General features: G+C 41.2%; 1 protein-coding gene across 1 annotated transcript in view; it reads right to left on the bottom strand.

Annotated features, from left to right (window-relative positions):
• The window catches only part of Derl1 (derlin 1), a 28,078-nt gene that overhangs the window by 2,440 nt on the left and 14,089 nt on the right, over nucleotides 1–11,549 (bottom strand). Inside the window, exons 3-7 of the mRNA XM_013032207.1 lie at nucleotides 9,920–9,984; nucleotides 8,756–8,782; nucleotides 7,483–7,578; nucleotides 5,252–5,304; nucleotides 3,392–3,502 (exon numbers count right to left, since the gene is read on the bottom strand). Of these exons, the coding sequence (XP_012887661.1) occupies nucleotides 3,392–3,502; nucleotides 5,252–5,304; nucleotides 7,483–7,578; nucleotides 8,756–8,782; nucleotides 9,920–9,984 (352 nt within the window). The remainder of the gene's footprint in view (nucleotides 1–3,391; nucleotides 3,503–5,251; nucleotides 5,305–7,482; nucleotides 7,579–8,755; nucleotides 8,783–9,919; nucleotides 9,985–11,549) is intronic.

Raw genomic sequence — 11,549 nt, 5'->3', positions numbered from 1 at the left:
GTCTGGAAGGTAGAAGGAAGGTGTGTGTGTGTGTGTGTGTGTGTGTGTCTGTGTGTCTGTGTGTCTGTGTGTCTGTGTGTGTGTATTTTTAAAGCTTATTCATCATCTTTCTTCCCATCTCACATACAGTGGGAAAGCTGAGGCTGAAAAGAGTTACATGATTTGATTCCTCATTGCACAAATTGATAAATTGGAGTCTCAGAACAGCAAAACAAATTTAAACCTAAGTCTATGCTCTCAATAGTACATTGCAACTATTTCCCTTCCTTGCCTAATTATTAGTAAATTAAAATGTGTTTAAGCCTATGATACTTGGCTTGGAGGAGGAGAGTAAGAACGGACACTCTTGTTTAAACCGGTCTTGGGAAGTAGAGGTGTGGCTCAAGTGGCAGTATGCCAGCTGTGAACAAAAACGTTGAATGACAGCACAAGGCCCAGAGTTCAAGTCTCAGTTCTGGAACTTAATTAATTAAAAAATACTCTGGAGTGAGGGGAAGGGGTAACCTTGTCAAAGAAAAAATACTCATTAGCTGACTTATGCAACTACAATCACTCTGTACATCATTTTTATAATAACAATAAAAACATTTAAAAATACTCTGTAGCACTCAAGAGTTCATTGTGTCAGGTGACTTTTCGCACCTCAGCCTGATGAGCACCTACTGTCTAACTTTATCATTCAGCATGCAGTTAGTTCCCTGATACCAGGTACTGCTGCTCGCAAGCTCATCTGAACTCCACAGCAATCCGAAGACAGGACACTTCCATCACAGCCCTGCTTTCTGTATGACAGCACCACAGGCACTAGGCAGGTGGGGTTTGGTTTGTTTTGTTTTGGAAATGCTATCATGAGACAGGGTTTTCCTTGCTAAAGTTGCCCAGCTGACCTTGCACTTGAGAACCTCCTGCCTCATCCTCTGAAGTAGCTGGAATTACAGGCATATGCCATGGCACCCAGCTATATTATCCTTGTTTTACAAGGAAACTGAGGCAAGACTAAGTGAAGAGATTTGGGCTGGCACACTCACTCCTTATTATATTCAATGCCTCCTGAGCAGTGCAATGGAGTAAGACAGCAGTGAACAGGTGACCTCAGTCCTCATCTGCTTCTATCAACCTGAAACCTTCATCTTCTTTCCCTTCCCTACTTTCCTGTTCTTTTGTTACTGGAGCTGAGAGGGTCTCAAGCGCTCTACCACTTGAGTCCTTTTGCCTTTTTTTTTTTTCAGGTGAGGTTTTGTACTTTTCGCCTCAACTGGCCTTAATTTTTATTATTTTCCAGAGTAGCTGGGACCATGGATGTGTGCTACTATGCCCTGCTTGTTTCTGACACAGGATCTTTCTAACTTCTGTATGGACAGGCCTAAGAACCACAGTCTCCTATCTCTACCTCCTAAGTAGTTGGGATTACAGGCATATACCAGAAAATTAACTATATGGAAGAACTACTTTTATAAATGGAATGCAGAATACCAATCATCTTAGAACTCTACAATTCAACTCTTCACATTTAAACAAGTGTAAAGCCAAGCATGGTAGTGTACATCTGTAATTCCAGCACTCGGGACACTGAGTAGAAGAGCAGCACCAGGGACACTGAGGTAGGAGTGTATCAAGTTCTTTATCAACCTAGGCTACTATCTCCAAAAAAATGTTTTAAATACAGCTTTATCACTAAATCCAAACATTGAATGGACAATCTCTGACTACTTGTACAATAATATTTCTCCAAAGTCCATAATAAAACAGAACAAGTGAAAAAGGCAATACTGTGGTTATCTTGCTTTGCTACCTACTCTAAGACAATACAGAAGCCAGCTCCCTTGCTTAAGCGAATAGTGAAATTAAATGCAAGTAATTAGTATAAAAAGATACCCAATTATACATAATCAACAAAAATGTATGGTAATTTCAAAGCAGTTACTGCTTTTGCAAGGAGCTACATTTTGTCATCTGATCTTTATGCAAATTTTAACAGAAGGGCTTCCAACAACAGAGAAAGCTCAAGTGGGAGGCAGGCTGGGGGGGTGGGGGAGGAGGGCTACTGATTCTGCCATGAGAATCCTGGACACCACTCTCCACAACTGAGAAATAGCTATGAGCTGTTAAGTCAGAAAATAGCCACTTAAAGTAAAATAACTGTTGGGTGGTCTCTAAAGCACAAGCTTTTGTAAGTTGGTGCATCAGCCATTCTACTCGATAACCCTAGATCAGAAATTCAAGCCTGCTGTTATTGTATCCTTTGATAATTAGAAAGCAGATTGGTCATTTGTCTTTTTGTTTTTGTTTTTTTTCAGCCTGAAGGCAACTCCAGGCTCAGAAGAGAAACAAGTTGGTTTTTTTCCCTTAAAACACACACACACACACACACACACACACACCCCTAACAATGTATTTTTTCCATATTTTATAGTCCAAAATTAAAGTCTTCTACAAATATGTACAGAGGGAGGAGAGGGGACCCACTTAAGTTTTACTGTTTTCACTGACCCCTTAGGAAAATAACAGAACTACAAAACATTAAAATGAGCAGGATGCAAAAGGAGTGACTTTGAGGGAACTGATTTTTGCTTTTAAGACTTTAAATGCAAGCGATTATTGCATAGCCCCAACATGAGATTATTAGGCGTGATTGTCAGGCAGGCTGTGACATCCAGATGGTGATTTAACTGGTCCCTTCCTGAACAGCCTTTTGCTTGGCTGACAGAATGGCCATGCTACTTACATACTCAAGTGTGTGAGCTCTACTTCTCGGCTCATCAGCCCCCCACCCCTCACATTAGGAATATGGCACATGGCTCTAGTTTACAGAGTGCCTACCACCATGCTCCCGACAGTCTGTGAGACAGGGAGCCCCTCAACCTACACACTAAGAGGCTTTTTAAATAATTTTCCCAGTATCTCAAAAAGCATACTCCCAAAGGGTCAACAGTCTGCAAAATATTCAAACCCAGGCATGATGGTTACATGTATGTAACCCCAGCACTCGGGAGGATTTCAAGTTCAAGACTAAACCAGACTACGTAATACATACCCAGACACCATCTCAAAAAATCAAAACAGTGAGATTTTGAAACTGCCAACCAATGAGCTAATTTACCCTTCCTAAGCTGTCATCATGGGTAAACCTGATTTTCCAAGAAAAAGCATACCACCACCCCTTTCTCTATACATCCCCTCCTCCTGCTTAGCACCCTGGAGTTGCAGCAAATACCTCATGGGTTTAACCCATGTTTAACCCATGTGGCTTCACTGCCGGTCGGTCTTCGTAACTGTGTGGCCACACTAAGTCTTTGATTCACCCACATTTCTCCCTTAAACAGAGTAGTAAATTAACTCCTTGAGACTATAGACAACATGAGAACTATTCAGAGAGGGAGGGAACACTTACAAAAACTGAGGTGTAGACAGAAAATTCCTTCCACCCAAGTCCATTGGGTATCTGAACATTAGGAAGAAATATAGATGTCCAACAAGATTTCCAATTAGCTCATTGATTACCCTGCAAACAGAGAACCAAATTAGATTAAGTCCACTCAAGTAATAAAGTGAGATGTACCCAGTTTTAACTATTAGCATGAGAAAGAGGTCCTTCATTGCAACCCATTACACCTGTTAAGGCTATGTGACAGCTTACAGTAGGCCCTCTTACAGTATGAGTGACAAATGCACTCCAAGAGAGAGGGAAAATCAGGCCTGATGAGCCAGTAGTCCCTCTGATATCTCCTTCAAACCTCTGCCTGTCCTCAGAACACTGTTTTGTCTACTACATACTGCAGGAGTTGGAGAAACTGCAAAGTCAACTTCTGAGTTCTTTCAGTGCTATATTTACAAAACAGAGGCAATGACATGCAGGGCACAAGAGAAGAGCATGGTGGTGATGGCAAGACAGACAATAAATGGCTATTCTCCTGTTTCTGGAGCCATTACATACTTCTCTGGCCTCTGAAGTATCCTTCAGTGTGAGACACCAGAGATTACTTATGAAAGCTGACCCACACCCTGCATCCTAAAATAAATGATGACCTGCTTCAGGTTTCCCAGGGCTAAAGGTTACAGAATTTCATGGAGACATTGCTACTATTACATACCCTTCTTTGTCTTCACCTGAAACCTGATTCCTGCCAGGGCAGTTCATCATCTGCAAACTCTTTGAGTCTGCCCTACTAGGTGGGAGAGCAAGCAGCTTTACCAAGCCCTGAACATGCTACGTTCTTAAAAACAAAACAAAACAAAACAAAAAAGTCTGATCAACTCATTCACTTCTCCCTATTGACTTGAGGAAGAAGTCAGGATAACACACAACAAACATCAGAAATACGAAGAATGTGAAACATTAGGATCTATTAGATTCTTAAAACTATTTTGTAGTGTAATAAATGAGAGCTGCATCTTGATGGCCTCATTTAACATTCTGACTAGATACATAAAAAGATTTCCTAAATCTCCAGTCTAATTCTAAGCAAGAGACTAGAACTTAAACCCTGCTTGACCAGAACTTTTGTACCATCCACCTACTTACAAAATTTACAAAATTGCCAGGTGTCAGTGGTTCATGCCTGTAATCCTGCTCAGGGGGCTGAGATCTGAGGACTGAGATCTGGTTTGAAGCCAGCCCAGGCAGGAAAGTTCCTCAGACTCTTACTTCCAATTAACTACTCAGAAAAGACCAGAAGTGGCACTGTGGCTCTGTGGCACTGTGGTAGAATGTCAGCACAAATAGGCTCAGGGACAGTGCCCAAGCCCCACGACTGGCCCAAAAAATTAATTAATTAATTAATTAAACCACATAAAAATTTACAAAACTACTTCTGAGAGATTACATTTGTGTAACAGTGAGCAATTTCCAAAGCATTCTGGAAATGCCTTTAAAACACTAAATGTACTAATTTCATAGATAGCTTTTTAAAGTTAGCACAGATTAAGTCTTAGACACAAATTAAGTCTCCATTTGCCCAGGTATGTATATGGATATAGTGAATCCAGAAGTACATGTTTATTCAAACACTCACAATACAGAAGTGTACTATGTCTAATGATGAGCTAACAATTATAACCATCCAATGTTATGTGTGCCTGAGGCCCTCCAACTTAAACAATTACATCAAAACGCAATTATTCTGTAAGTATAAGGTTTTAAGACCTCAACAGTGAACAGCTTTATTAAGTTTATAAAAGATTAGAGAAAGAAGGTAATAATCCAAGTTATCTAAGGATTGGTCTCCAATTAAATAAACTGATTATCACTTACGAGCCTCCAATGATATAGTTGAATCCAAGAATAACCCAAGGCAAATAACAGGCCTAGGAAGAAATATACACAAATGTAAACAGCTATACCTGAAGAAGATACAGCAGGAGGACTAAAATGGGGAGAAACATACTGACAAGAGCTTTACATAAAGTTCTTGGAAGATCACTGTAAAATTTTGCAGATCAATCTTGCATCATTTCTACTGTACTTAAAAGTTTCTATCTAAGCCTGGGGCACTGGTGGCTCATGTCTATAATCCTAACTACTCAGGAGGCTGAGATCTGAGGACTGCAGCTCAAATCCAGTCCAGACAGGAAAGTCAGTCCAGGCAGGAAAGTCCGTGAGACTCTTATCTCCAATTAACCACTAGAAAACTGGAAGTGGAGCTGTGGCTCAAAGTGGTAGAGTACTAGTCTTCAGAAAAAAAGGTCAGGGGTAGCACCCAGGCTCTGAGTTTGAGCCTCACAACCAACAACAACAACAAAACTTCCTACCTAAAAGTACACTTATCTGTATACTTGTAGATGTAATGATAGAATATGGTACAGAGTTCAAACGTAATATATGACCTGACAAATGGGAGAGGAGGGAGGAGAATGCAGTCATAAAATTCAATGCACATCCTACAAAATTAAGAAAATTAAGGGGAGGGGTAGGGTTGAGAGGGATGAGGGGAATGCTAAAAGAGATGATTATCAATCAAGATTCCTTGTATTCATTAACTGCTTTGTTGAATGGCAACTGCTTTGTACAACTACTTAAAAATCTAATTAAAATTTTAAAAAATAGACAAGTATCCCATGGATGCTTGTAAAAATATAACCCACAATAGAATCACTTTAAAGACTCCAGCCGGTAAACTATTACCATTGAGATCTTGAACGAATACGCTCCCAAATTATGAATACAGTATCTGAGCCCCATACCAAAAGTTAAAGAGTATTTCAAAGAACTTCATAAACTAATAAAAGGTTATACATAGATAGCTTTAAGGTTAAACGATGTTGAAGACACTAAAAAAGGATCACAAAGCCCTACAAGAGCCCAAAGCTAAGACTAATTCAGGAAGGAAACTCAAAAATATGTTCAAGATGAACACTAGAGGCTCATGCCTATAATCTTTGCTACTCAGAAGACTGAGATCTGAGGACTAGTTCAGAGCCAACCTGAAAGGAAAACCCATCAGTCTCTCATCTCTAATTAACTACCAAAAAGCCAAAGTGGAGGCATGGCTCAAGTGGTATAGTACCAGCCTTGAGCAGAAAAACCTAAGGGATGCCACCCAGGCCCTAAGTTCAAGCTCCAATACTGGCACCAAGAAAAAAGGAGAAGAAATATGTTCTGTCACATAATATAACGGGTATATTTATATGAAGAAGAGAGTATTATAAGATCAGGTAATGTTTAAGGCAAAAAAAAATCTATTTTGGCTGAAGTATTAAAAATATAATACAGAGTGAGGGAGTGACAAGAAGTGATTTTAAGCCAGGCACTTGTTAATACTTGCTACTCAGAAGGTTGATATCTGAGGACTGTAGTTCAAAGCTAGCCCAGGCAGGAAAGTCTATGAGACATTTTTTTTGGGGGGGGTCAGTCGGGGGGGCCTGACCTCTGGATCTGGGCGCTGTTCCTCAGCTCCTCAGCTCAAGGCTAGCGCTCTACCACTTGAACCACAGTGCCACTTCCAGCTTTTCCTGCTTATGTGGTGCTGAGGAATCGAACCCAGGACCTCATCCATGCAAGGCAAGCACTCTTACCGCTGAACTACCTTTCCAGCCCTCCATGAGACTCTTAGCGCCAATAAACTACTTGGAAAAGGCTGGACATGGCACTAAGCCACAAGTAGTAAGTATACACTAACCTTGAGCAAATGAAGCTCAGGGACAGCACTCAGGCCCAGAGTTCAAGCCTCGGGATGGGGGGGGGGGGGGTGATTTTAAAAGTCCCAGGATTTCACATAAGCATCTTTCCATCTATTTTTATAACCCCCACACATAAGATCACTCAGGAACATTCTCCGGGAGCCTGAGGTATGGAGGGGGCAGGGAAGCAACAGTGGTCAGCCAACCTTTGGCTCAGAGTGGGACTATAGAGGGGAAAAAGAGCTTGCCTATGGTATACTGCTTTGTAGTGACCTCTTCTGGACGAGTCAGAAAGTACATCTCTGGGCTGGAGAGAGGGATTTCTGCAAAAACAAATGACAAGTCTTCCCCACCAATGTAAAGTACCTTAAATCGTGTTCCAAACCAAAATGATACAATCATGTCTCTGTTCAGCTGGGCCCAGACATACAGTACTGACATGATCAGAGGAATCATCAGCAACTACAAAAGAAGTCAACATGTCAAATCAAGCTCCAAGAGCATGGAGAAAGGAGGTATGGTAGGTATTTTGATTCATTTCTCTGTAAAAATATTCTTGAGTGGGTATTCAAAAAACCAAAGGAAATACAACTGAGCAGAACTATAGACTGATCCTATTATTTAATTTGTCACATATGAATCCTACAAATCCTATAATAAAATACATTTTAGAATGATTCAGGAGTATAAGTCAAGCTGTTATCTGCAAAATATAGGCTTTACTTACCACATAATTTTTAGGGAATACATACCTTCACACATGCCTACAATATATTGCATAACCACTGCCATTATTTGTATTCTTTCTCTCTCCTTTCTTTTCTCTTTCTCTCCCTTCCCTCCCCCTCATCCTTCTTTCTCTCTTATAGTGCTGGAGATTAGGCCCAGGGCCTTGTGCATGTCACACTCCCAATCTCAACTCCTGCTATTCTCCATGTCCAAACATAATACTGAAGCACAAGTGAGCAGGAAAAGCAATGCGTTAGGTAACTCATGTAAGACCTTCAAACATTTAACTGATTTTTAAGATCTTCAAGCTGGGTGCTGGTGGCTCATGCCTTTAATCCTAGCTACTTAGGAGGTTGAGATCTGAAGATCACGGTTCAAAGCCAGCCTGGGCAGGAAAGTCCATGAGACTTATCTCCAATTAACCACCAGAAAACTGAAAGTGGTGTGTGGCTAAAGTGGCAGAGTGCTAGTCTTAAGATAAAGACCTGAGGGACAGCACTCAGACCCTGAGTTCAAGCCCCACGATCCATAAGAAGAAAAAAAAAGATCTTCAAAATAGTAACAGCTAGGCTGGGAAGGTGGCTCAGTGGTAGAGTGCTTGCCTTGCATGCATGAGGCCCTGGGTTCAATTCCTCAGCACCACATAAGTAGGGGGGAAAAAAAGCCAGAAGTGGCGCTGTGGCTCAAGTGGTAGAGTGCTAGCCTGAGCTGAAGAGCTGAGGGACAGCACACAGGCCCAGAGTTCAGGCCCCACGTCTGGACCCCCCCCAAAAAAATAATAGTAACAGCTACCATTTGAAGTTCAGAATAACACACACTTAACCAGTTAATGTGATTTCAACATCAAAAGGCTATTAATTTTAAGACTGAAACACATTAAAATATATAAATAGTTTAAAGGGACACTTACCTGCATATCCATTGCTAAGCCAGTAATCTTGGTTTGTAAAGTTAAAGATCCAATATAATATGGATGGGATGGGACTGGGAAAGGGGGAAGAACAATAGAAGGGGTGACACTGATCAAGATGCATTGAACTCAAATTCTGATCGTTGAACTGAAACCCCTTTGTACAACTACTTAAAATTATTTTTCATTAAATCAAACTAAAAATTTTTTAAAGATCCAATAAGAAGTACCTCTGAGGCTGATCTGCTTATCTCTCCTAAGTTAATTTCACTGCACTATTATAAAGGAAAGTACTTTTTTGTTATTCAGAGTCCTTAAGTCATCCTAGAACACAAAGATCCTAATGATCTTCATTATGAATACTCTATTAGGGCCTACTACAAGGTATGGAAATTAACAGCCTCAGCATGACTGGGTTAGGGACCTATATCCTCTTCCCCAGCCTCACCACTGGTATAGCATTTCTTCTTCAAGTAGAATGAAAGTTCTGTGCTTCTGAAATAATGATTCTGCTCAACTCAGGGATCTACACAGCATGGATGAAGGCCAATGGCTTCCATGTTCTAACTGCTGGCCACACTGAAATAAAAGCTGAATCCAGTAGCAATTGTCTGCCAGGACTTGAACCATGAAGTCCTTTCTGTTGTCTTCCCACAGGGGAAAGAGCCCTGTAGTTGGAAGGGTGCTAACAACTTCAGCTGATACAAAGCACAGAAAATCTGCTCCTAGCGTATTTTACAAAGGGACTGAATCACTACTGCTTAGAACCCCAAAAGACAGACAGCAACAGAATCAGAAAATAAGTATGCTTATAAATTAATTTTGTGACAAGAGCTGGAAATTTCAAAAGTTGTCTCATGGCACAAAATCTCTGTGCTTCACTCACCAAGCTGTCACCGATGAGAACACAGAGAACTAAGAACAACATGCGGAAACAGTAATAAACCCAACCAAATGTGGAAAACTCCCACAGGGCACCAGCGAGTGTTAGCACTCAAAGCCAAAGGGTTTACTATAGCTTAAAAAAAATATTCTTAATTAGTAACTGGAGAGAGATATATAAATGCAAATGCTGTAATTTGAACTTAGAGAATACTCTATTTCCCCAAACCTGGGGGAAAAAAACAAAACTGGTTCATTTCAGGCTGAAATACTGAAGGATACCACGATGCAAATCCAGTTAAAGAGAAGCATAAATAAATAGTCTGCTGGCCTTCCATCAAAAGCTCCTAGGAACAAAAATAAGCCAAATGTCATGGTCCAGAACTTTGGAGTAAAGTATGGAGAGAAATACCTTTAAAAACTTTAGAGAAAAACAAATGACAATAGTTAAAAACCACTCCCCTCAAGAAAGTGAATTTTTTCAAATACCATGCCAATGAAGCCCTGAACCAGTCATCTGAGTCAATATAAGATTAATTTATGTACTCCAATAAGTCACACGCTCTGCCTGCCATGGGCTAAATAAAAGAGGCTCAAGGGGAGGAGTCAATACCAGAGCTCCTGAGCCGCATCCCAATACCAGTGAGGTCCCCTTCAATTCCTTCCTGACCTACTAGTCTTTCCTACAGTTTCTATCATGACCCATAAATGCACTTTTTCTTTTTTCAGATCTTTGTACTCTCTCTTACCTTTTTTGTTCAAGGCTACTGCTCTATCACTTCTAGGGTTTTTTGGCTGGTATAGAACCAGAGATCAAAAATCTGTCTGCCTGGGCTGGTTTTGAACCCAATCCTTAGGTGTCAGCCTCCTGAGATTACAGGTTTTGTAATCCTTGGAGGCTAAGACCTCGTGGGCCACAAGCACCCAGGGACTGAATTAATCTTGCACACTTTTGTCAGGCAGCAATCATGTCTGTTTTGCCTACAATTATGTCTCCTCCGGCATCACCATGCTTATTATCATTACTATTATTACTACTGTTACTATTAGACATACGCACAGCCCCTTGTTGAGCTGAGATACTTAGCAGGTTCAGTAGGAGCCTCCATTCTAACAAAGGAAAATGATGAGAGAGAAGGGGGTACAAGCCCTTGCATAGCCTCTGGCTCATTCCTCACACTCATCTGTGAGGTGAGCCCTTTCTACAGATGACCAAAGTTACCTGGCTATTAGAAGCAAAGTCTAACTACTAGTTTAGTCTTCATGTCACTGCACCATTGGCCAGGCTCTGTTTTCTTAGTAGAAAGAATAATAAAAAAAAACTTGGGCTGGGAAGGTGGCTCAGTGGTAGAGTGCTTGCCTTGCACGCATGAGTCCCTGGGTTCAATTCCTCAGCACCACATAAGCAGAAAAAGTCAGCAGTGGTGCTGTGGCTCAAGTGGTAGAGTGCTAGCCTTGAGCTGAAGAGCTGAGGGACAGCACCCAGGCCCAGAGGTCAGGCCCCACGACCGACCAAAAAAAAAAAAAAAAAGAATAATCAAAAACCACCAGCTCAATCATGCCATTCAGTATACACTATGTGGAATATAAACTATGGAACATGTGGAGAGGGACAAGAGGCAACTGGGGAAAAGCAAAAGAAGGGGTGACACTGTCCTCCCAAAAAAATGTATGTGCTGGGGCTGGAAAAGTGGCTCAGTGGTAGAGCACTTGCTTTGCATGCATGAGGCCCTGGGTTCGATTCCTCAGCACCACATAAGCAAAAAGAAAAAAAAACTGGAACTGCCGCTGTGGTTCAAGTGGTAGAGAACTAGCCTTGAGCTAAGGAGCTGAGGGACAGCGCCAAGGCCCAGAGTTCAGGCCCCATGACTGGATCCAAAAAAAAAAAAATGTACTAATTACCTGACTTATG

The sequence above is a fragment of the Dipodomys ordii genome, unplaced genomic scaffold, assembly GCF_000151885.1.
Source record: "Dipodomys ordii isolate 6190 unplaced genomic scaffold, Dord_2.0 Scaffold151, whole genome shotgun sequence".
NCBI lineage: Eukaryota > Metazoa > Chordata > Mammalia > Rodentia > Heteromyidae > Dipodomys > Dipodomys ordii.
The sequence above is the reverse complement of the archived record's forward strand: the minus strand, read 5'-3'. Positions and strand labels throughout refer to the sequence as shown.